Source organism: Pinus tabuliformis, chromosome 5_2 (assembly GCF_031772625.1).
Source record: "Pinus tabuliformis cultivar Carrire ecotype Pingquan chromosome 5_2, CPIR1, whole genome shotgun sequence".
Classification (NCBI taxonomy): domain Eukaryota; kingdom Viridiplantae; phylum Streptophyta; class Pinopsida; order Pinales; family Pinaceae; genus Pinus; species Pinus tabuliformis.
In genome coordinates this window covers 172405989-172433021 of record NC_142306.1, presented here as the reverse complement: position 1 = coordinate 172433021, position 27033 = coordinate 172405989, and the positions used below count along the sequence as shown (strand labels likewise).

Below are 27033 nucleotides of genomic sequence, written 5' to 3'. Positions count from 1 at the left end.
TAAAGTGTCAAAATTCTATAGCGTGTGCAGTAAAATACAATTTTCTGATCTGATAATTACTTCCTAATGATTTTCAAACAATATTTCGCATGCCACTGATATCATTGAATAATTACACATAGAAAATCTCAAATGTTAATGCAGTGGAAACAGTAAAGATCATAGAAAGACAGCCATGCATAGAAAACAGAATATTTTTACCCTAGGAAACCCAATCCGGGAGAAAACTCAGCAATTCTTTCTTGAGGAGAAATTGTCTTTTCAGCAAGGTTTACAAATCAGAGTTTGTCTAGAAATCTGTGCCAGTCATTACAAGTCAAATCACCAGTCAAACCTAGTCAAGCACTGCTGCTGGTCAAACTGTCAAAAGTCAACTCAGTCAACACTGCTTAAACTGTGATCTGTGGTCAAACTCACACATGCTGCCTGCGGTCAAACTCGGTCAAACCCTTGCACTTGTGGCTGCAGTCAAACCTGCTCAAATCCTGACACTTGCGGCTGTACAGATGCTGGTGAAACTTGGTCAAACCTTACACACGTGCTACCTCCAAGAAAGACAGATTGATGAAGAAAAGATGAAAAATGAACAAATTTCTGCTCAGCTGAATTTCTCTTCCACTAGAAAAGATGAATGAGCTTGCTATGTTGATGAGTGTCTCCTCACATGCTCGTCTATTTATTTAGAGCTCTAATGTTGAGTAGACCCACAAGAAACCCATTCACTTACTGAGCCTACATTACAACTCAACATTAGACTAGAATTGTTTACTCTACTGGTGGGTGAAAATGTCTATTAAATAAACAAATCAAACCTGATCTATAAAAAAATAGATCACTCCATCCCGGAGCAGGCAATGTGACTATCAATGACCATTGAACATTCTCTCCAAGCCAGACACCAAAGCTAATGGGGGAAAAGACTTCCCCGGGCCATTCGCCTCTAGCCAAATCAGCATGGCCCCAAGGGTGAATTTATCTTCCCCCCTTAGTCAAATCAGCATGACCCCATCGGAGAATGTCTGCCCAATGCTGCAAACTGCAGAAACATCAACAATCTAAAGTTCATCTTCTAGAGTATTGCTCCAGCAGAAAAAAATTATCTAATTGTGCTTCCTTTTAAAACAGTTTTTATACGAAAAATCTTATCTCTATAATGTTGGATTATCTGGTAAACACAACACCAAGAAAAAAGAAATATCAGTGTCCACATAGATCCCAATGTGCATCATGGAATAGGTGGATACAGTTTGCAAATAGGAGATCAAATAAGAAAGTGCTTAAAGCATGTTATCATGTATCTCTCTGGAGGGAAATTGACAATAATAAAGTGAGTTTGTAAAATTGGCCAAAAATAAAAACTGTCAGGGCAACTCAACACTACTGCATGATGATATCCACATGCTTGGGTGTTATCCATTGTCTTGATGTCTTCTATCTTTGTCTATAAAAGTACGCCAGGCCTATTGATTGATATGATCCATCAGACAGTTATTTAATAATTTTGAAGAACTTAGTCATGAGTGCCTGCCATGGTATCCTGACTAGTTGTCGTAACAGATTGAGCTCCCTCTTCATGAAACAAACCTCGAACTCAACTGTTTGAAGAGAAGTTTGCATGCAATACACCTACTCAGACTCTATAGCGATAGTGGTGATTAACCTTCCTCTTAGGCCTTTTGAGAGAAAAGATAGAGTATGGCTATCAACAAATCTCTCGGTTGGCCAAAACTGACATGGACAGTGCTACTTGATGTTCATTTTCTACTGGTCAAAGACTCAACCCACAGGGTTAGTGTCATTTAATGTCCAGCTCAATGATCTGTAGCTCTACAAACTAGTGATAACAACTCTCAACCAAAAATTAAATTATAAGAAGATAACATCTCCAATGAAACTGAGGGAGAACATCAGAGGATGAGACCTTAAATAAATCCCAAATATAAGATATGATGATGAAGCCTCATTAACTGAAGTGTGTGGAATCCTAATAGCAGAGGTACCGAAATAATAATTGGTCACCACTCCAGGAACAAATATTGAGGTTCATGATACAGTAGGCATAGATACTGTTGCGGCCAAACTAAACAAGTTACTGGGCAGAATTGTCATTATATTTCTTTAATGTGCCAAAGAATAGCTTGAAATTATAGGAGAAAAGGAACATTATGATGAGAAATATAGGCTGACTTGATACTGAAAGTGTGATATGAAGTCCTTAACAAATTCTCTGCAAAGCAGCCTACAATAGATTATTGTACGACCTCAACAAGGACTACTTGATCAGTATAAGTTGTGGTCAAATTGGCCTTCTGGTTGTTTCCTGCTATTCCCAATATTTTCCATGTTTGAATTTAAATTTTACAAGGAACAATGATATTTCACTGGGCATATAATGACTTTGCAGATGCAATAAAAGAAATCCATTGGCGCATAGCAGTGCTGTTCCAAAGAGCTATTGTAGTATTTATAATTTTATATTCCTTTGCAGGTATCATCTTAATTGGTCACTTTATGACATGGATTCTAGTTGTCATTAGTTGAAATCTCTTGCATGTTGTACTGCTCAGAGGGACAAGAAGAGGAATGATGGAGTAGAAAAGGAAAGGGAGAAGAAGAATGAAAAAGAAGAGAAGAAGAAAAATGAAGAGAAGAAGAAGAATGAAGCAAGGGAACCAGTTGAGAAGAAGGAGACAGAAACCAGTGTGACAGTACTTGACATTCGGGTCGGTGTTATTCGCAAGGCCTGGAAGCACCCATCAGCTGATAGGTAAGTGCAAGAATGATCTAACAGCTATTAGTTACTTCTCTTGTTTCTCCAATATGAAAAATGAAAAAAATGGAAATTCATTATATTTTAGCTCTGTTGGTGGCTATTTGACTTATGCCTTGTTTTCCTCTATTTGATAGCTTGCTTGTTGAGGAAATAGATGTGGGAGAAGAAAAGGTGCGGCAGGTTGTGAGTGGACTGGCAAAATATTACGGTGCAGATGAACTGTTGGTATGGGCAAACCATTGAGCTTGAAATTTTAGTAGCATTTTTAATGCATTATGCTTCTTTAAGATTTAACTTTTCCATTTTGCACTTTGATTTTATTAATGAAATCTGTTACAACCATTCATAGTGCTTGGAACTAATGATCTAGCAGTAAGTTTTGTATTCCCTTTTCTTTGAGGTTCATAAAACGTTTGTGATCAATGAGTTTGGGCATTGGATGGGATGATTTTATGATTATTGTCAAATTTTCTGTCTGATTGTCTTTTTTGAGAAGTTCAATTTCAGATGGCCTCGGTTATTCTGTTCCCGATTTAACTGATTTCTTTTGAATCTAGATGTTATTGACTTGAACTCTGGTTACAATGAATGCATTTTTGGAAGTTTTCTCTTCTTATCATTACATTTTCTCTGAATGTCTGTCACAATGTCTCTATGTTTGTAATCAACAGTAATTATTTAAACTTTCATTCCTGTACACAAAGCTATCTAGAGCTAGATATAAGTCTGATTGCCTATTTAATTTCTGTTTCAGAATCGCAGGGTGCTTGTTGTTACAAATGTAAAGCCGGGCAAGCTTAGAGAAGTGATGTCTGCTGGGTTGGTGAGTTCTACAGTTTTTCTTAGGTCTTGTTTGTGGATGAAACAATTGTTTTATCCCTATGTGAAATCTATCAAGCAGATTTATTTTCAAAAACCCATATAATGTTGCATCTTCTTAAATTACCAAGATCATAATTTCCTATTCTGTTTTTCTCATGAATTACAGTAGCTTGCTCTGTTTATGTTGTTTCTTGAATTATATGTTGGTTCATCTTCTTACTTGGTGTACTATTTTGCATTTAAATCGTATTCTCTAAAGCATTTTTTTCTTCAAAATCTTTACTTAGAAAGTTAACATCGCATGACATTGAGAAATGTAACTAGTTTCGGTTTTCATAATTGCTGTACTCATTTCAATATGTATCCTATGTAACAAAAAAAAGAAGAAAGAAAAATTATTATTATTAAAGCATGGGTTTCATGCTCATTATTGATGCTATTCTAGGTAAAAGCATGTTCTTTGTGCTTCTAGGGTTTGTTAGGTCTTAGGATTTATTGTCATGAGTCACTGGAGTCAACATCATGTTTGTAAGACCCTTCTAGACACTTTGTAATTGTAAAAAGAAATATTTTTGAGTCTAGAAAGTTCTGGAATCTCCAAGAGTACAAGTCGGCCTAAAGGAGAGCCCTACTTGACTGAGAGCCTATATCTTTTCCTTGAGAATATAACATCCAAGAAAGGAAAGGGACCGACACTTTTTGAGGATGGGACAAGAACCCAAGAGAAGATTGGTCGAAGAGGACTAATATTCTTTGAGGACTCATGTATGGAGATCCAAGATAAGAATAGTCCTAAAAGAACATACCTTGTGGACATTTGGATGGGGTATGTACCTTAGAGAGGTAGTTCGGTATCACACATAAATCCTCCTAGCATAATGCTCTTGATTAAAGTAGAGCTTGTCTAGTTTGGCCTCAGGGACAGTGCTGGTCATGATGATGATGCTTACAGTACGATTTATTAATCTGACTCTTCTTGAAAACTCTTCAATTTGAGATTTGATATTGTACTGGTTGTACAATTATGATTACCTCCCTAGTTAAGAGGGAGCGATGGGAAATGTAACTAGTTTTGGTCTTCATAATTGTTGTACTCATTTGAATATGCATCCTATGTAACAAACAAGAAAAGAAGAAAGAAAAATTATATTATTAAAGCATGGGTTTCATGTTCATTATTGGTTGTCTTCTAGGTAAAAGCATGTTCTTCGTGCTTCTAGGGTTTGTTAGGTCTTAGGATTTATTGTCATGAGTCAGTGGGAGTCAACATCATGTTTACAAGACCCTTCTGGGCACTTTGTAATTGTAAAAAGAATTATTTTTGAGTCTAGAAAGTCCTAGAATCTCCAAGAGTACAAGACGACAATGGGATCCCCTAGTCGACCTAAAGGAGGGAATTCGACCCCTTGAGAAGGCTATATAAAGAGCAATTCGACTTTATTTGGAGACACACATACTCACAAGTTCGATCATCAAGAAAGAGTTTGATTTGTAGTTGGGAAGGAGCAGAAAAGGAGAGCGAAGGTATGGAAGAAGCTAGGAGGCCGAAATATCTTGTCTTTGGGCTCTCTCTCTCTCACACATGCGAAATTCTAGGGTTGCTAGGTTGCAGAAACATGCCGAAATTGCAGGTTCGAGTTGCAAGAGGACAAAGGTGCAAAATTTGTAGCTGGAAAAGGCAAAACCCTTATCTTGGCCTCATTGACCTTGGGAGAGCTATCTTGCTCTAAGTAGGTTCCAGGAGAAGGTTGTATTAGGGTTTCGAGGAAGCTACAAGGACAAAGAAGCTGGGTCGAAGTTGTAGGTCGAGTAACAATGCTGTAGCTGGCTGGACGAAGTTGCAGTGTGTAGCAGTTTGGTGTAGAATCATGGAAGGACTTGAGGCAGTGTTACTTAGTACTGGGAGAAGGACTTGGTCTAGGGATTGGGTCTTTGTGTCTCATTTGAAGCAAATTATAAGAAGAGAAGAGTTTTCGGGTTTTCCCCTTGGAGGGGTTTTGCCCTAGCTGAGTGCCTATATCTATGTCCTCTTTTGTTGTTACTATTTCTTGATATTGTTTGATGAAAAAGATCTAAATGAAGAACATAAAGAAGATAACTAAGATTCACAAGCAAGTATCAAGGTTAAAGAAATAAGTATAATAATCTACCACTTTTCATTTTCTAACACATGAAATGGCACATTTGCTCGCTTTCTTGTTTGTGACATTGCTGGAAATGTAATAAGTGATAATGAAATGTGTTAGATATAGAAATTTTTGCATTATGACTCGTATTGCAAATTCATAAATCATGATGCAGAAGCCATTGGAATCAAAATGGACATCCCTCTTACAACTTTTGTCAAGGCCCTCTACACTACATATTATCACTATCTTGAATCCTTACAAGCTAGTGCCCAACTTAAGGACATTACTTTTGACCTAAGTTGCACGATACGGGGAAATGGGTTCGAGTTTCTGAAATAGGCACGGGTACGAAACGTGAACCCCCAAAATTTTGGAAACGAGGAAACACGATATATATATATGTTAGGACATTTAAGAAATGTTATGTGCAATCATAAAGAATACATGATACATTATAATTTATTACATTTAAAGTTTAAACATTATGATAAAATTGTCCAATGTCAATGCATTAACTATAATTCTCTAAATTTACATCACATTTACTCATGAATTATCAAATAATGCAAATAGCAATATCGGAATATCCAAAATTAGCCTTTAGTATATATCCAAATCTCAAAATCAACCTTTATTATATATATGAGGCTGCAAGTACAATAAAGACAATGAGGCTGCAAGTATTATAAAGACAAAAGACTAATCCTCATTATCATAATCCTCATAAAAAATAGAAGCAAAAGCATGCTCAACAGTGGATGCTGGTGCTGAAGAAGATGATTGGCCAATTCCACTTCTAGGCTCCTGGTCCTCAATATTCAGGGCAGCAAGAGAGATCTCCAAACAAGGACTTTCTGGATCCACATCCCATTCTTTAGAAGGACCATTGCTATAATCTGGATCCGTACGAGATGCGAGGCGAAGGTTGGAGTGCACATAAACAAGATCCTTTGCCTTCTGTGAGCCCAACCTGTTGCGCTTCACAGAATGAATAAAATCATAGGTGCTCCAATTCCTTTCTGCTGATGAAGAGCTTGTGAAAGAACACGAATGACAAGGTTTTGCAAATGTGCACCATTTGCTCCATGACAAATCCACCACCTAACTGGATTCATGGTGCTTCTCTCCTCCAAAGCTGATATATTTGAATAATTATCCAATCCTCCAGCAAAACTGGCAAATTCTTCCTTCACCTTCCCTCTGTTCATGAGCTGGAAACATTCTCATAAGATATTTTTTCACCCCATTAGCCACCTCTCTATCCTTATGGGGTGCCTTCCTCTTCCTCTTATGGGGTGCAATGGAGTGTTGAAATTGTTCTACTTATCAACAATGATTTTCTTGACTAAATCAACAAAATGATCATCAACAAACAAATGCCGTGGAGACTCTTGTGAAATGGTTTCCATAGTTTTCTCAACCATGGAATCCATGCCATCATATACCTCTCCTAAGAAAGGTTGGTTAGTGTCAGCGCTCCCAAGAAGCTCAAATGTAGGGGTTATGAACTTTAGCAAGAAATCTATCTTGCTCCACCAGTTCTCATCAAGGCACAATCTATGCACCATATATCCCTGCTTTGAATTTGCTTGTCTCCACTTAGCCAAAAGTTGACTAACCACGATAGAAACTCTTGCTTGCTTAACCTCAACAAGGCGACACAACATTAGGAAGTTTGAGGGATATCTTGTCTCAACAACTTTTAACAACTCCAATTTGGAGTACTCGAAATATTGCTTGAGATTGGTGGTGGTTGGTGATGAATTTAACAATCTCCCTTGCTTCCCCTGTGATTTCCTTTATCCATGGACATTTATTGTCGATCTCCTCTAAAAGATCAGATTTAGATTATGGACAATGCAGGGTGTCCAAAAGATGTGGTCATACCTCCCCTCAATAATTAAACCCGCAACTTTGCAAATTGGATTTCGATATCTCTTCTTGAGAATTTCAGACCTGCAATTGTTGGACAAATTTTGGATGATTGGATGCATTTTGACATTTGGAAATTTTTGCTATCTTTCTTGGAGCTTCTCTTTGGCATGTTGATGGATTGATATATTCTTTGTTATCTTGTGTGTACTATTTGATGCTATATTTATGCCCTAATGAATGTCTAACGTATGTGATGATGTTTCATGATCTTCAATGTGCCCTAATTTAATGCGAATTTGTTAGAACATTGAAGCTATTGGAAGTATTGCATGCGTTATTCATGGATAATGGTGAATGAATGTTCCTAGAGGTTAATTTTGCATATTGCATCCTTGAAACTCTATTAACTATTGTCAACGAAGTGTAAAATCCTAGAATAGCCGTGAAGCTGCCTCCTTTAGGGCTAGTGAAGCTCCTTTTAGGTCACCTTAAAGAGCGAAGTTCCTAAATCAAGATAACCTTTGATTCTAGTTCTCCCAATGGATAGGCACTGGTCTTAATCCTTGGTGCTCAAACCTAAAATGAAGAATCATCTTTATTTCACCTTCCTTTGCATCTCTTTCTTTGTCCCTTTAAGGCTAAGGAAGCCTCTCTAGGGCTTGGTGCGAAATTATCTAGAGGAGTGCATTTTGAATTCTAATTGGATAGACCTCTTCCTTAGTGTCTCCTCTAGGCATTTGCAAATTTTGAACAAATTTCAACAGTGGAATCTCAAGAAAATTGATGCCCTAGCTATCACACCAAGTGGGAACCCTTGAAGCTGCCCTTCAACTTAGGGATTTCTTGAAGGTTTGTACTTTAGTAGTATATCATTCAAAACCTTTTCTCTTGACTATCTTGACCTTGGATGAACTCTTATCTCGTCAAATATCTCAACCCTAGGTCTCGTATAATATCTCTTTCAAGGGGTTTTTTGTGGAAAGTCTTACTAGCTTCTCCCAAAGCTCATACTTTAATTGAACCTTTCCATTGAATGAGCCACCTTGCCTCACTTCAAACCTATCCTAGGAACATCTAACATAAGTGAGGGATACTGGTACTCCTCCCATTGGTGAAAATTTGAGAAGAGAAGGGGACATAGGCTATGGTGATAGTGGGCCTTTGTCCTAGGGTGTTGTTGTGCCCTATAGCTCTATCTTATTTACTAGGCCTGCTAGTTTTTGCAGCAACAATGCTTTAGTGAGGGCGACAAAGATGTGTAGAGAGGCTCCAACAACATGTGTAGGATAGATAGTAAGAGGATCCATGTAGGTACTAGGTAGAGTAGATGAAGTTGAGCCCACAAAAGTGTCCCTTATACTTGGTGGGGAAGAAACCATGAGGGTCAGGAAGGTGGAACTGAGCCACCAAATGTCCTACAAAAGATAACAATGGTGCAATCGCTCAATGTTGCACATCCCTCTTATGTTTAGAGAGGCAATTGTTATCTTCCAAATTTCTCAAGTGGTTGATTACTCTAAGAACCCCTATTTGCATATTGGATTTCCTTCCCATAGATGTGTGTTGTGGGTCCCTTATATCATCAAACCACAACCACACCATTGTGTTCCCTCCCAATGCCTCTTCACCCTTTCAAGCTTGGAATAATATCGACCTTAAAATTTTTGGGATGCTTTCAGGCTCGTAGATAATTTTAAAAATTTCCCATTGAATTGGAACTTGTGAGAAAGAAGGTTATTGAGTTTTCTTTTTCTCTAAAGAAAAAGGGTTTTAGGTGTTCTGTAGATTTTGTCCCCATCCTTGAGATCCCGCATGGTTCCCCTTATGGTTTAGTGGCAAAAATCGGCAATATTATTGTCCATTTTATTAGGGAATTGAGTAGGGATATTACTGAAAGGCATACCTTTGGTGTTGTCATTCTCCTCGCCTTGAATTTGAGTTGATATCTCTTCCCTCACAATCTCCTCCTTGGATGGATGGACAATTTCCTTTGTCATGGCGTTTGATGTGGTTGGTATTGAAAACTCAAGTTCCTTGGTATTAGTGGCTTTATAGATTTAACTTTTCACTTTAAATTTCTTCTAGTCGAGTTCCATCTAGCATCACTTCATCACTAATTACTTGCCTCATTGTCTACTCCACCAATGAATGAATGGTTTACTTTGGCCCAATAGCTGGTTTGGCCATCACAGGGTTCACCATAAATTTGTAAACAAATCCTTGGAGATTCAGATTATCTTTCTTCTTTCTTCTATTTCTTTTCATTGGGATCCCCTTGGTAAATCATCAATTACTGCCTCTCTCGCAATCTCAAAATTTCGCCTCCAAACCTTCTTGATGAGTGGTTTTGAACAATGCTTAACCATGTGCCCTAGCTCATGGCATCTTATACATTAGAAAGGTATATTACTATAGTCTAGCACTTGATTATAAGTTTTTTGACCTATCAAATTATCAATACTCTTTATCAAATCCTTGTTAATGTTAGTTTTTACTAGAACTTTGGCTGTAGTCCTATATGCACTGGATTTATGTGCGAATTAATATATACTTACCCAATTTATTTCCGAATTTCTCTATGAATTTATATATACAGAACTCAACAAGAAGTCTTGGGACTTTGACTGAAACTAAAACCTTTGAGATTGACTTGGTGCTGAGATCAAAATGGGCATGATAGGGCTTCAATGATAAGAAGGAAGAATTCCAAAACCAAGATGCCTTAAGAATTATACTTGCATCTTTTCAGTTCTAAAAGAAAGCCTAGCCAACCCTTGGGCATCATATAGAGTGCCATGCCATACCCTATTGTTGGACTAAATGAATGTTGCATCCAATTATTTAAAGAGTCTTCCTGCAATATGATATCCATACAACTTTCAAATTAGTGCCTTTCTTGTGAATTCCACTACATGTGCAACCCCTAGATCCTGACCCATAACCATATTAACTCTCACTTACTTGCATCTAATAACTTTCTTTTCTTCTTGATTTTTTTCTTCTCTCTTGAGTGTCTTGAGTCTTGATTGGTCTCCTTTCCTCTGAAACTAGCACAGGATAACCTTGTATCTAGACTATCCCCTACAAATGCAACTTCTTTTGTTGTGTCAATGGAGAACTCCTTAAAAGCATTGTTGATTTGTTCATAGTTTGAATTCCACATACATTCCTGAACCCTTCCAATAAAAAAAATGTTCAATGACTACTTGAGATCTCAACAGGTAAAATCCTAGCTTCTTATCTTGAAGAAGATAGACATTCCTTTGGTTTCGACTTCGTATTCTGCACCTCAACTAACACTACTTGAAAATTTTTAGGAGGGTTGTACTCCAATTCTTCAATACCTCTAACCAGGGATCCAAAGCCAAAGTTGGATGACACATGCTCCGGCATTGAACGCGATTTTTTGTGATCCGCCCTATAACGAGTAATAAAATCATTTGACAGGGAGACATTACACTCCTTTGAACCCACTTTTGCATCTATTTCTCAAGGTCAACACTCCTCTTTTGAACCACCTCCCCTTTCTCTCCATAATGATTGTCCTAAGTCCGGTTCCTTTGGTTTGACCAGATCTCCAAAACCTCCTTAGTATCATCATAGTAGTCTACAAGTTGTAGGTCTTCTTCCATGTTGCAGAAACCCTAAATCCGTAGCCATATCAATGACCTACAAAATAATAAGTTCAAAGTGATATGTTGATAACATATCACAAGCCTCTATTGTATTTCCCCCAATAGGGGAACTTGAAAACAATTGTCAATACAAACTGTATTTACTCTCTAATGGGTAAAAATTAAAATATCCGTAAATGAACATCTTAGTTTGGTTGTTTTATCTATCTTGTTTTCTATGCTTTATAGTACGAAATTTATAATCTGTCTTACTTTAAAACCATAAGAATACAAACCGCTTCTTTTAAAGGGACCCCCGTTAGAGAAATCATTGGTAAATGTGTTAAATTGTGTTCAATTCTAGTTGTTATCCAATTTTGATATTGTACATATTTGAAGCTGTGCAATTAATACATAATTGCGTATTATGATTTTTCTTTTAGTGATGCTATCTTTTGAGGTAATTTGTACTCGTGGCTTCCAATTTGTTACTGTTTGCAACAATAAAAACTACCATACTCACTGCTTAATATTTATTGGCAAGTATTATGTTTTGAGATTTTCTAGTAACATGATGGCAAATAATACAGTATTTTGAGATCATAATTTTTTACATTGAAATTCCAAAATAACATTTTTAAAATCTTGTTGTTTAGGTACTTTGTGCTTCTAATCAAGATCATAGCATCGTAGAACCATTGTTGCCCCCAGCGGAAGCTAAAATTGGTGAACAAGTTACATTTGTTGGGTGAGTTTTTCCTCTTTGATACAACTTACCAAAAATATTAGAGTTGGTAGTTTTATATATGTAAACCCAACATTACGATATGAATATAAGTACTATGGATGTTAAAATAATTTGTTTAAAGTGTCTTAATAATATGGAAAAAAACTAAGTTCGTAATTTGAATGGCTCTTTTGACTTTCTTTTCATTTTTCTTTGTGACAAACCTTGTGGTAGTCACAGGATGCCATAGGCATTCATAAGAGAAGGGAAAACCCATATAGCCCAAAAGGACAAATAATTATGTGATAAATGTGAAGGTGCAGAAATGATTTGCAGTTAAGAAACTGTTTCATATAAGTACTTAAGGGACATGATTAGTCTTATAGACAAAACCCTTGAGAGACAGAACTATGCTAGTAATTAGTTTATGACATGCCTCCCTATCTTGGAAGGCTTTGTCCTTGAAACAAAAGAGGATACAAAGCGAATCATGAAAGCTCCAAGAAATATTGACACATTACAGAAGCATCAATCTATTATAGTCCAACTTTTATTTGATATCTACTGATAAGATTCTTGAATGAAACATCGTTGATTATGGCTCCAAGTATTTCTTTTGAAAGGAATTGGAATGGAAATTTAATTTTTTAGGAGAAACAAAGTGCTGTCTTTGTTCTGAAGTAATGTTGATAAGCTGAATGATCAGAGCGACGACTCTTGTGATTAAGATGAGGAAGATTTTTATTGAAAGTATTTTTTTTCTTGATTTCAAATTTAAGATACCCTTGATTATCCTTAAATTGTGTATTAATATTCTCCTAAGATACTTTTGTTGATTTGTTTGTTGATTAAGTTTCATCAGTAGTGACAGTTTATGTTTAAATTTTACCAGGTTTATAGATATTTGGATAAATTGCTTTTCTACTTTTTCAATTGATATATAGTTCTGTTTTATTTGTTCTAATTTGGATGATCTTTAAACATGGATTTTTTAAATAAGATTTTATTGAAAGATTTGCTTTTCTTGATTTTGAATTTAAGATACCCTTGATTATCCTTGAATTGTGTATTAATATTTTCCTAAGATACTTTTGTTAGTTTGTTTGTTGGTTAAGTTTCATCAGTAGTGATAAATTATGTTTAAACTTTATCACGTTTGTAGATATTTCCATATGAATAAATTTCTTTTCGACTTTTTCCATTGATATTTCCTTTTGTTTTAGTTGTTCGAATTCACATGATCTCTTTCTTAATTGAAGCCAATAAATTTCTTCCTTTAAAGATTGATTTTCTTTTTCAATATCTGGTAACTGTCTTGCCTTTTTTCCTTTTCATGGGCTTATTATTCTTTACGATTGAAATTTTAGAGTCTCGTTGTCATGTTCTTCCAATTTTTCCTTTTCTTTTGAGAAAAATTTCCAGATAAGTGATCATATTTTTTTCATTATGTTTGACTTTTCTTGACTACGTTTCCATAAAGGCTTGTTCACGATTATAAAATTTAGTGATACAATGAGAATTCTAGGTTTCATCCTTGAGGTAAGACTTTGGATGACATGACGGTTAGACTTAGAAATGTTTCTCATGTTCGATTATTTTGGCTACAGTTTGTTAACCATAGACAAAACTGTTGTGCTTGCAATGACCATCAATGCGTGGCTCGTTTTTTTCCCATAATGAACCACTGATGCAACCATGTTTGTAGGGTCCATTTGATGTTCTCCTTTTCCGGGTTAATTTTGTACTAAAGTAATGCTGATAAGCTGAATGATCAGAGCAATAACTCTTGTGATCAAGATGAGAATAGGATTTTATAGAAAGTTTTATTTTTCTTGATTTTGAATTTAAGATACCCTTGATGATCATTAAGTCGTGTATTAATATTTTCGTAAGATACTTTTGTTGATTTGTTTATTGATTAAGTTTCATCGGTAATGACAAAATATGTTTAAATGTTATGAGGTTTGTATATGAATAAATTACTTTTCGACCTTTTCTATTGATATTTCCTTTTGTTTTAACTGTTTGAATTTGGGTAATTTTTTAAGTGGCAAATATATTTATCTTTTTCTTAATTGAAGCCAATAAATTTCTTCATATAAAGATTGATTTTGTTTTTCATTGTCTGTTAACTGTCTTTGCCCTTTTCCTTTTCATGGCTTGTTATTCATTATGATTTAACTATGTACTATGAATTTTAGAGTCTCCTTTTCATGTTCTAATTTTTCCATTTTTTTGGGAAAAATTCTAGACAAACGGTTATATGTTTTCTTTATGTTTGACTTTTCTTGACTAAGTTTCCATAAAGGCTTGTTCACGATTATAAAATTTAGTGATACAATGAGAATTCTAGGTTTCATCCTTGAGGTAAGACATTGGACGACATGACGGTTAGACTTAGAGATGCCTCATATTCAATTATTTTGGCTACAATTTGTAAACCATAGACAAACAGTTTTGCTTGCAATGACCATCAATGAGAGGCTTATTTTCTCACTTAAATAACCACTGATGCAACCATGATTGCACGGTCCCTTTAATGTTTCTCCTTTTCTGGGTTAATTTTGTTCATAGAGACAACAATTCAATACTCTGGATATTTTGGTGGCCCTTCATGTAGTTCAGGATACAGATGGTGGTTCCTAATGCTGTCTCAATACTTGTTTGTAGAGGGTGGCTTTGATTCTATGCGAACATGTTTTTGCCATTGAGGATAGTGAACAATTTCAGATAGCATTGGTGGTTGTGATTGCTTGTAAGGAATGATAGTTGAAATTTTGCTAGGAAGGCGATGTCCTAGAACAACACTTGGAATGCGTTTTTTTCCTTTTTCTTTTTTGTTTCTTTTCCTTTGCTCTGATGTATTAGTTATATATGCATGTTCACACCCACGGAAATATTAACCAATTGACCTTAACCTTGCATAATCACCAATATTTTTTTTTTCTTTTTAATTTGGGAGGTTATCTCTTTTTGCATGCTCTTGCTTGAACTATATTTGTCATTGTAGTTTGGTTACTTATATATTTATTTAAAATTTAATTGGGCTTTTTCTGCATAGGTTGAAATTTTGCCATTTACGGTGATTGCAAAATGTCTAGAAATGGTAGTTGTAGGGACATTTGTAGGGTGTCATATTTATTAGAATAGGTCAAGCAATTTTTACTATAGAATTTAATATGTATATTGCAGTCAGAATGTTTCCTGCAACACTCTGAATGTTTATGCTGTGAAATTGCAAATATGTTGGCATATAAGGTAAGATAAGATAAGATAAGATAATATAAAATAATTGTTTTAATGTCCAAGTCACTACAAATAGGTATATCTAATTGAAGGTCCAAATACTAATAACTAGGAAAGAAAGTATAACTCAAAAACCTAGAGTAGTACATGAGTCCTTAAAGGCCCCAAAGCCACAAATTGCCGAGAATCCCTTGAGGGATACCTTGGAGAAGGGTATTAGGTGGAGAGGGGGGAGGGGAGAAGATTTAGTGCCCCTAGGCCTATCCCCTAATGGGAGGAGGAAACACAACTCTCTTGTGGGTTGCTCACACCTGTAACTATGTCTCTCCTAGCATTTGAGCTCAATGAGAAAAAAAGATCATGATAGAAGACTTTCTAGAAAAGCTAGAAGAAGAGTTGGTTGATGGTGTCTCTCCATCTCAATAGAGGGGTGTGTTGCCACTGTTTTGAAGTGCATGATTGCCTTTTAAAGGGGTGAGTACTTGTCCCATGGCGTGAATTGACAACCCCACACGTGTCTCTTTAGTGGGGTGCAGGAGACTACCTAGGATCTTACAGTTCTGAGCCATGCTAGAATGGTGGTTGTTGTTTAACTATAGAGAATGGGTTAGTTATTCAACAGAGTGACTACTGCACTGCAAGGGAAGAATGGTGGTTATGTGATTGAGATCTTCATTATGGAATTATTACCCACCATTTTGTGGGTGATATCCCTAGGAGAAATTTTTTCTCCAAGATGGTACTTAGCCGACAGCCAGCAACCCCTTGCAGCGATCAACTAGCACGCTGTGCCATTTCTCCGCTACTGAGCTAACCATGTGGTCCCTCACCCATCTGTCATGATCGTATGTTTGAAGGCGGGCCTTCCAAAGCTAAAGGTATGCCTTGTCATTTGGTAATTGAGTATTGTAGTTTACTTATCATGGAAACTTTTGGGCATGGATTAATGGGGGGATTTGACGGAAAGAGTGGGCTAGGTCTGTGCTCTTGTTTCCTAGACCTCTTTTCAATGTTACCCTTGGATCTTAATCCCATGCGATCTCCTTTATTGACCTTTGAGTTTTAGGGTGGTACTACATAGGAAACCTCGATTTTGGTTGCGTGGTCCTGCTCCCTCATCCACATACATTACACCCTTCCATTCATTATAACCCCATTCATCATTTTTCCTGCCTGGGTCCACATTTCTCCACTTGGTTCACATAGGGTTGGCTTCCCCTTCCCCTTGCCCACACCTTGGGGTCGGGCCTGAAATGATGCCCCAAAGGTTGATCTAGCTGAAAATAAAAGTAAAAGCATAATTGGCCACATTCAACAAGGAAATGTACCACAAAATGCAAAAGATGGCCAAGACAAACATATTTAGCATGTGGGCAAAAGCCAATGCACGAGCTCTACCCAATCTACATGGCCATCACCTTGGTTCCTATAGGCCCTATATGAGCGTCCCATATCACAGGAACCCATGATTTTCCTAACCCCTACTGGGCAATGAACTGCCCCACCTTAAAGGGGGTGTCCATTGCTATACTTTATACATCATGCTCTCATTCCTTGAGCCTTGAGCAATAAACTAAAGAAAATTCATAAAAGACAAAAGGCATATGAAGAAGGGTGGAAAAATCAACTCATGTACCAAGATTGCTCCCTCCTATACATTATATACCCAAGTGTGGGTTTCCCTTCATTAGCTACCGTTGTGCCCCGATATGTGGCCCAGGATTGCCCCTTTCCATCCCTATTCCATTCATCACTTTATCACATGCCACCACCATTTGGAGGATGTACCTTGGACATATCGTTCCCTTTAAAGGTAGAAACCACCTAATAGGGTACTTGGTTAACCCCCCTTGGAGCTTGGAGACACTAGCACATGCCAAAACCCACTATGGAAGGGCATGCCATTATGAAGCGCCCACTTGTTGTCCATGGTTTGTAAGCTCTTTAACTCGATTTCTTTAAATGAGTTGTTGTATTAGAAGGCAAGGAGACGCATTGGATCTTATGTAGGATTGCAGATGGTCTCCATTTTGGTTTTGGTCTCCCTATACGGGGTCCTAACCCTCCATAGGGCTACATTGGCACATGTAGGGTGTGTGTAGAGATCCATGGGCATCCACAACAGTAGACATCATTCCATGGATCCCCAGAGATGTTCAGAAATTGCTCAAGATTCACTTATTGGACGAGGAAGATGCATCTGGTTGACTATGCCCAGTCGGCCCCATAGGTACACCATGCACTTGGTAGATGACCCAGGACCTGTATGATGATGTGGCATCACTTACACCATCATTCGAGCCCTTGCAGATGATCTACATGCATCTTCAATCTGTTTGGAGACCCATGAGGACACTTGTGTGCCCCCACACCAAGTGAGAGGACCACACATTTACTATTTGGAGAACAAGGGGCCAATCCCCTGTCCGTTATTCTTGGGAGTCCTATTTCACATCATGGCACCTATGGACTTCATCAAGCCTCTTATAAAGCCCAACAACATGTACCATTGAACATCCGACCTCTTGAGAGGCTTATCCTTTTGTTTATCAGTGAGTTTGGTGGGCTTGTCACCAAAAGTTGGTTATTTTGCAAATTATTTTATTATAGGGGCTAATGTATGCCTAATTAGCTAAATCGAACTCATTATAAGTGTATAAATACAAGTGTTGTGAATTCATTTTAGCATCATCACTTTGTTTGGATTTGTATCTCTTTAGTGAACTTCACTATCCTTCTTTGGGGGCAAATTTTTGGAGCATGGAATGAATTTTGATGTTTGGATCATTTTCTCCTGTTTTTGAGCTTCTTGATTGGCAAAGTTTTGATGGTTGGATATACTCTTAATACATGTAAGTGCACATTTAATGCTATTCTTTTTTTCTTTTGACACGTACATTGTTGCTCGGATTTCACTATACTAGAGCTAATTTATTGCATCCATTTATGTGAAGTTGTGGAAATTTTGTTTCTAGATAGTGAAGCTTCATGTATGGGCCATGTATCATGAGTGAATGTTCCTAGAGATGCTTCTCCATTGAAATTCATCTTGATAAGTCATCTATTTTGCAAAAACGAAGTATAAAGCTCTTGAAGCTACTTTTGTTGCTGCCCTAATGCTATGCGAAGTTGTCTTTGAGGCCTCCTTGACATAGAAAACCCAATATCCATAGTCATAATTACTTGTGACTCCAAATCTCCCCAAAGGATTAGGCATTGGTCCACCATAAGGTGATCACCTTAAACCTTATTTTCTTCCTCACCTCTTCTTTTCTAGGCCTAGCCTAGTAGGTCTCCTAGGGAATCACTTATCTCACAATCTAGCCATCCAAATACCTCGATTTTTGGTCCAAAACTGTGCTGGATTTTTCTCTAGCGACACTTCAAATTTCAAGCAAATCCGACAGTGGGATCTCAAGATATTGCAAGCCCTAGCTCGGGGACCGTTCCTTGCCCTAGGTTTCCCTTTGCTAGAAGCCTCATTGGGATCATTGCATTAACTTTAATTGAAAATTCCTTCCTTGATCCCCTTCTCCTCCCTGATTAGGTCAAGCACATCATTGGTTTCTCAACCCCATTCCCTTGACCTAACCTCGGGTCCACTTGGTCCCATGTAGTCCCAGAACTTACTAAAGCCAATTTCATAAAGACCACTTGGAAGTTAAGTTTCCATAAGGATTTTAGGAGCTAGAAATCTTCTTGACAAGTCATATACTCAAATCCTAGCTCTTACAATTCCCCTAAGCCCTCCCTAGAGAGCCTTTCATCTTTCTTTCAAAGCAAGAAAGCCATATATCTAAGCCTCCCTTGTGATTAGGCTTTTAGGATCACCGCGCATCCTTTCATTGATCCATTCAATTTCTTGATCCTTATTATAACAGGTCTCCTCCCGTCGGTGAAGTCCGTAAAGAGTAGGGAGTCTTAGCCGACGTGACAGTGGGCTGTTGCTCCATTGTTTCCCTTGACCTAGTAGTAGCCTTTCAAGGATCCCCTTTTAGGCCCATTGCTAGTTTGATCGGTAACATTTCTGGCACTGTCGCTAGGGAAACGAGAGGTATGTTTTGTTCCCCATACGACACATTGACATATCATTATTGACGACTCCATTGGAAGAACGAAGCCCGAGTTCTTCATTGAACTTTATGGTCGATGCTTGTAGGGTGAAGCAAACATTTTTTTAGGTATCTTTAAATTCACCCTGGCAACTCCTACAAAATTTACATGTATACCCAAAGTAGGGTGTCTTTCTTTGATGATTTGCCTGCTTTGGATATCACTAGCTTCCCTGGGCACCCTAATCATGTCACAGGAAGGATGGTACGTGGGGTGCTCGTGTTTGATGGTGATCCACTCTTCACAATTGACCATGTACAAATATTTAGTGCACATACTTCAAAAGAGAAAGTGGGTCACCAAGATACTCTTAGGTTAGCTGCACTTGGATTAAAATTTGCATGTTTTATTATTTGTTGATTTTATTGCCTAACATTAAGCACGGGTGATCATAAGACACCGTACAAACATGTTGCTCCGTGGGTTTAGTCTTTGATATGCGTGGGTAATAGGTCTATGGTAACCAAGAGATCGCTGGTGTTCTCGTGACCTCTCTTTCGAGTAGCTTCACCCACTTTTCGAGAGATCACGTCCTAGTTGGAGCCTGATGTTACCCACCATTTTGTGGGTGATATCCCTAGGAGAATTTTTTTCTCCAAGATGGTCCTCAGCCGACAGCCAGCAACCCCTTGCAACCATCAGCTTGCTCGTTGTGCCATTTCTTTGCTACTTGAGCCAGCCATGTGGTCCCTCACCCATCTGTCATGATTGTATGTTTGAAGGTGGGTCTTCCAAACCTAAAGGTGTGCCTTGTCATTGAGTGAGTATTGTAGTTTACTTATCATGGAAACTTTTGGGCATGGATTAATGGGGGATTCAGCGAAAAGAGTAGGCTAGGTCTGTGCTCTTGTCCCCTAGACCTCTTTTGGATGTTACCCTTGGATCCTAGTCCCTTGGGATCTCCTTTACTGACCTTTGGGCTTTAGGGTGGTACTACATGGGAAACCCCGATTTTGGTTGTGTGGTGTCGCTCCCTCATCCACATACATTACTCCCCTTCCATTCATTATAACCCCATTCATCATTTTCCCTCCTGGGTCCACATTTCCCCATTAGATCCACATAGGGTTGGCCACCCCTTCCCTTGCCCACACCTTGGGTTGGCCGGAAATGATGCGCCTGAGGTTGATGTAACTGAGAATAAAAGTAAAAGCATAATTGGCCACATTCAACAGGGAAATGTATCACAAAATGCAAAAGATGGCGGGACAAACATATTTAGCAGGTGGGCAAAAGCCAATGCATAAGTTTTACCCCATCTACATGGCCATCACCCTGGTTCCCATAGGTCCTATATGAGCCTCCCATATCATTCAGGAACCCATGATTGTCCCAACCCCTGGTGGGCAATGAACCGCCCCACCTTAAAGGGGGTATCCACTGCTATACTTTAAAGATCATGCTCTCATTCCTTGAGCCTCGAGCAGTTAACCAAAGAAAAAGCATAAAAGGCAAAAGGCATATGAAGTATAAAGAAACTTTATTTTGCACATAATTTTATTTTAGGGGCTAATGTTGGCATAATTAGCTAAATCAAACTCATTAGAAGTGTATAAGTACAAGTGATGTGAATTCATTTTAGCATCATCACTTGGTTTGGATTTGTATCTTTTAGAGAACTTCACTAATGAATTTTTGGAGCATGGAATTAATTTTGATGTTTGGATAATTTTCTCTTGTCTTGGAGCATCTTGATTGGGAAAGTTTTGATGGTTGGATATACTCTTAATACATGTAAGTGCACATTTAATGTTATTCTTTCTTTTTTTTGTCACATACATTGTTGTTGGGATTTCGCTATACTAGGGCTAATTTACTGCATCCATTTATGTGAAGTTGTGGAAGTTTTGTTTCTAGATAGTGAAGCTTTATGTATGGGCCATGTATCATGAGTGAATGTTCCTAGAGATGCATCTCCATTGAAATTCATCTTGATAAGTCATCTATTTTGCAAAAACGGAGTATAAAGCTCTTGAAGCTGCTTTTGTTGCTTCCCTAATGCTATGCGAAGTTGTCTTTGAGGCCTCCTTGACATAGAAAATCCAATATCCATAGTCATAATTACTCTTGACTCCAAATCTCCCCAAAGGATTAGGCACTGGTCCACCATAAGGTGATCACCTTAAACCTTATTTTCTTCCCCACCTCTTATTTTCTAGGCCTAGCCCAGTAGGTCTCCTAGGGAATCACTTATCTCACAATCTAGCCATCCAAATACTTCGATTTTTGGTCCACAACTGCGCTGGAGTTGCTCTAGAGGCCCTCCAAATTTCAAGCAAATTCGATGGTGGGATCTCAAGATATTGCAAGCCCTAGCTCGAGGACCGTTCCTTGCCCTAGGTTTCCCTTGGCTAGAAACCTCACTGGGATCATTGCATTACCTTTCATTGAAAATTCCTTCCTTGATCCCCTTCTCCTCCCTGATTAGGTCAAGCACATCATTGGTTGCTCAACCCCATTCCCTTGACCTAACCTCGGGTCCACTTGGTCTCGTGTGGTCCCACAACTTACTGAAGCCAATTCACATAGACCACTTGGTAGGCAAGTTTACACAACGATTTTAGGAGCTAAGAATCTTCTTCACAAGTCATATACTCAAAGCCTAGCTCGTAGAATTCCCCTAAGCCCTTCTAGAGAGCCTTTCACCTTGTTTCAAAGCAGGCAAGCCATATATCTAAATAGGCTTTTAGGATCACCTCTCATCCTATCATTGATCCATTCAATTTCGTGATCGTTATTATAACAGGTCTTCTCCCATTAGTGAAAGTCGTAAAGAGTAGGAGCCTTAGCCGAAGTGACGGTGGGCTATTGCTCCATTGTTGCCCTTGACCTAGTGGTAGCCTTTCAAGGATCCCCTTCTAGGCCCCCTCCTAGTTTGAGTGGTAACAAGAATTATGGCTGCTCTTTTCTTTTTACTGCAGAATCATTGAATAGATTCAAATGAACATATAGTTGCTAGTAGTGAATGGCTACAAGTTGTGATTCATACTTCCACTGATATCTCCCGTGGCTTACCTTGTGACAAAGGTATTATAATTGGACCTTAGATCCAAATTGGTTCATCGCAACATTAAGTCTTTTCTTGGACTTGGATCAAAACTAGTTGTTGATCACTAAACAACTTCATTGAATAAAAAATATGAAAGGAATATTCAAATTTCAAGAAAATAAAAATTAGTGTGCATCAATGTACATCCAAACCATTAGATATCAAATATACTAAGTTGGTTGATTTATATTGCAAGGGTGCAAATCAGAAAACGTCATTGATATGCATCAAATATTAGTTATGAGATACATAAAATTAATGTTCTAAGCAAAAGTACATAAATATTAAAGCTCTAAATGGCCTCTAGAGTAAAAAAGTCATCATACTATAATCTAATGAGTATAGAACATACAGAGAGTGAGTCATGATTCATTTCACATCAAAATCATTAGGAGTCAAGATCATGAAGATCGTAAGTAGTAGCACTTGTCAAATTGTTGAGATCATCCTCATGGCTTGATGTATGGATGCACTACTCATAACTCATTTTGCCCCTAAAGGTCCTGTTGACCACTGAAATGTACTTGAAGATTTAATGACTCCATGCCCAAGGATATGTTAGAGGGATCATGTACCATCAGAGTTCATATATCATCAAAGATTTTAAGCTCTTTCTTCTTTTCATTCTTCTTCTGTATTGTACCCTAACATGCATGGCCACATTTCAGAATGCTAAGTGTAATAAAAAAGCCAATGCAACCAACATATCATCCAGCCAATGTGAATAAATTCCCTCATAATGAGTCTTGTGATGATGAAAAGAAGGGACAGAGCTATGAGGGTGGGAGGCGGATGAATGAAACGATAAGGTTATAAGGACCTTAGGTGAGGAGGGGGAAGAGGAATGGAATGTGCACTTTTCCTGTAACCAGAAGATGGATATATCAACAATCAAGCTCATGAATATTTGATGAATGGCAACTTTAGGCATATCTTTTTCATGATCCTTCTTCATGGCGGTATGCTTCATGGTTTTTTTAAGGTTATAATGGGAAGGAAGAAGGCGACAAGAGGGATTAGACTCACCAAGGTGGTTTCCCAAACAATCAGGCTCAGAAGGGGAGGAAGGATCAATATCATTGACGATTGCGTGAAGAGGGGTGATTAAAGGATTAGTTGATGAGTTAGACACCCCCCCCATGGTCATAGGGAAAAATAGGGGCCTTGGTGGCATTATTAGTATCATAGACAAGGATGTTATTGCAAGAATGATTCCCCATCTCCCACATTTCCAAAGGCGTAATGGGGAAATTCCTTTCAAGGGCTTTACTATATGCAATGAGAGGGGGGCAATCCTAAAGGATGAAAAGGACCTTTTGCACCCATTTTTTCCCAATTCCAAGGAAGTAGTTGTACACTTTTTTTCAAAGATCAGAATCATCAACCAATAGCTTATTATGTCATTTTAAACCCATTTTTAAAAATTGTAATGTAAAGGATGCTAGTACGACCGTTAATTATGTAACAACCTAGGTAAACCTATGATTTTGGCGACGGATTTCATCCTAGGAGGTTTTTCGTCTCACTGCATTGTGTGTTTCTCAACGCAAATAATTGTTAGATTTTTTCCCTCCAGCTTAAGCCCCAAATCTAGGGTGGAATTTATTGTCAAGGTCTTAGGTGAGTCTTAGTGTTTTTATTCAAGTCTATTGTAAAAATGATTTGGGAATAATTTAAGCTATGTGGCTAAATTATTTTATTATAGATCATTTGGTCTACTAGATCATATTGTGTTGCAGAATTGGGTAAAAATTATGAGGGTCTATAGTGAACGAGTATTCCCCCTTGGAGGGTTGAAATGTAATTATTTGATGTAAAAAATATTTTAGTGCATGGTCCCTCGCAATTAGAAACCATGGCTAAAGTATTAGAGGGTGGAAAAATAATTAATCCCCTCAAGTGTTAATTAATTAATTTTTCTGGCAAAATAAAAATTAAATCCTAAGCCAAAAAATTAATTAATTTAGAGTAAAAAATTAGAAGTAGAGAAATTAATTTTTCCAAGTGGAAAATGACCAAAAATTTCGTGGGTCATGAAGAAGTAAATTTTTGGAGAGTCCCCACCAAGGCAAAAATGGGTTTTTAAGGAAAAATTAAGCCCTTGGACCTTGATGGTTAAGTCAAAGTCATTTTTTTGAGGAAATTTATCCAAAATAATTATTTTTGAATTAATAAAAAATGGTTTTAATGAAAAATTCGAAAATTCATCAAAAATAAATATTTTTGATGCCAGAGATTAAAAGTTGATCAAGTATTTATCGACAATCGAGATTATTTTGATAGGGATCAAGCCAACTAGCCATTATTTTCCAATTGGAGCATTTATCTATAAATTAGAAGCCATTTACTTCTCAAATCACAATGATAGTGACTCTGGTCTAAATATAATTTCATAACGTTGGTGTGAATCCACTGTTCTGCTGGGAACATTTGAAATTCATAATAAAATACTTTGGGGTTCAATTCATGGTGTCTTTGTCTCATTGATCTATGGTATGCGCTGGGTATGTGCTTTCATATCGTGCTTCAATATTATATGAATTGTTATTTCATTTGTAGATGATAGGAACATTCTATTGGTAAGTTTTTGGCTGATCTTAGGTAATCCGATTCATTGTATGATCTGACAATTTTTTTTTTAAGAAATATATAGAGTTTGCAAGTTCCTCGACCCTTGGGCTCCAAGTTCACACACTGTGGGCATAGGCCGATCTTGTTTGGGCTTCAAGAAATTTATGTGGTTTTCTTACTTCGCTAAGGTCGTGGTTAACATCTATCTTTTGAAATACATCAAGCTATTGTAATTATCATAAAAAAATTATTCTTCAAAAATATTTCAAACATTTGTATATTTTGCAAATTATTTTAAAAATTTTTGTATATAAATTTTTCGAACCCTTGTTTTGCAGCTGGGGTTTGGGGTTTTGAATTTTTTGTACATATTGGGGTTTTGGGTACTTGTAATTTCATTTGTGCAAGTGAGATCCAAGCCATTCAAGAAGAAGTGCTGGGGTTTTGAGCTAGAACTAGGCCTTTGAGGGTAAGATCTAGTCTCTAGAATTTTTGCAGGGCCAACATCAAAGGAAATTGGATAAATTTGAAGATCTGAAGCAAATTTTAATTTTGGCGAGGGTTTATAAAACTTTTAGGGCCTCTAGGCCCAACGTCACCCTTCATGGCCTCAACGTTGCCCCTTAAGCCTAGCCGTAAGCCAAATCTAGCCTTTTCTTCCTTTTCGTGGGCCCCTTCAGCCTCAACGTCAGCCTTTTAGGCCCCCCTAGGCATAGCCGCAGGCCTAATTAGGCCTCAACCTACTTCTTTCCTCCTCCTTGGTCCTCTTTTCCCCTCTTTCTCCCCTCCACTTAGCCTTTCCCTACCTCTTTATCCCTCCGTCATCCTCCGCTGCCCTCCTATTCCCTTCGCTGCCTCTTGGCAAGCCTCCTCCCCTTTGCTGTGGCCCTTTGAGGGCTCCTCCTTGAAGCCGTAGGCCTAAATAGGCCTTCCTCCCTCTGCCACAGGCCCAATCAAGGGCTTTCTCCCTTCACGACAACCCCTTGTGGGGTCTTTCTCCTCTCGACAAGCCTAGAAGCCTCTTCTCCTTTAGCTGCGGGCTTTCCTAGGCTCATTGTTGGCATTCTAGCCCTATCTTGCCCTCTTTCCCTCTCCGTGGTAACCATTTGATTACTAGACTCATTAAAATCCATCTAAGTGACATATGACTCATCTACAAGTCATCTAAATAAATCTACTAAGCATTGCATGAGTTGGGCATTCTTCATTTGGCATAAATTTACAAGATTTGGATGATTGTTATCTCTGCATCATAAGTTCTGACATAACAGTGGCATTTGCATCATAAGAGGGCTAACTCATTCATAAATTTAGTCTTGGCAAAGTGCTTTTGGTAGTGGATTGTTTCACTTGCATTCGACATCTCATTTTGCATCTAAAAGTGCTCTAAAACACAAGTAATCTACTGCTGTCATAATCTCATTTATTGCTCATTTGGATGACATTGGAACATAAGTGACATAAGGAATATCATGGTTTCATGCTCTAGTAATAATAATTGCTCATTGTAGAAAGTAGTGTTTACATTAAATTGCTTTTGGTGAAGTATCTAACATTTGTTGTCTTGTAAAGTTCCATAAATCCTAATTGTGCACATAAGCTCACTCTCTAAAGCACTTAATCTCCAGAATATCTTGTTGAGTATCTTGTGTTACATCAATTATCTCTTTAGAAATCTAATTGTCTCTATCAATCTAATTGGCATTGAAGTAACTTGTTTGAAGGAGCATTGAATCATCTAAGATCTAAGTGTTCTTAACTTGAAGATTTGTGGAATATCTCTTGAATAATTGGCATTAAGAAATCTAATTTGGAGAGCCTCTAATTACATAAGAACATTGATAATCTTATTGTCTCATTTGGATAATTGTCATCAGCATCTCATATTGTCTCATTGGCTAATTGTTATAAGTGGATAAGTGCTCTAGTTTCTTTACTTGTTATCATTGTCATCATTTCTTGGTTAATATCTTTGTGGATGATAACTTTATCTTGAGCATATTGGTGATTTTTTGATTCAAGAGATTATTAAGCAATTGTACTGTGGATATATCTTGTATCTTGTTGGCACTTGTTATTTTGGCACAAACTCTCTTGTGGTTGAGATTGTCTCT

At 37.6% G+C, this 27033-nt stretch overlaps 1 protein-coding gene across 2 annotated transcripts in view; it reads left to right on the top strand.

Annotated features, from left to right (window-relative positions):
* The window catches only part of LOC149158098 (Nucleic acid-binding, OB-fold-like protein), a 181433-nt gene that overhangs the window by 93022 nt on the left and 61378 nt on the right, over positions 1 to 27033 (top strand). For both annotated transcript variants that reach the window (XM_089436118.1, XM_089436117.1), the window contains 4 exons: positions 2568 to 2767; positions 2908 to 2998; positions 3528 to 3596; positions 11870 to 11961. In XM_089436118.1, the coding sequence (XP_089292244.1) occupies positions 2568 to 2767; positions 2908 to 2998; positions 3528 to 3596; positions 11870 to 11961 (452 nt within the window). The remainder of the gene's footprint in view (positions 1 to 2567; positions 2768 to 2907; positions 2999 to 3527; positions 3597 to 11869; positions 11962 to 27033) is intronic.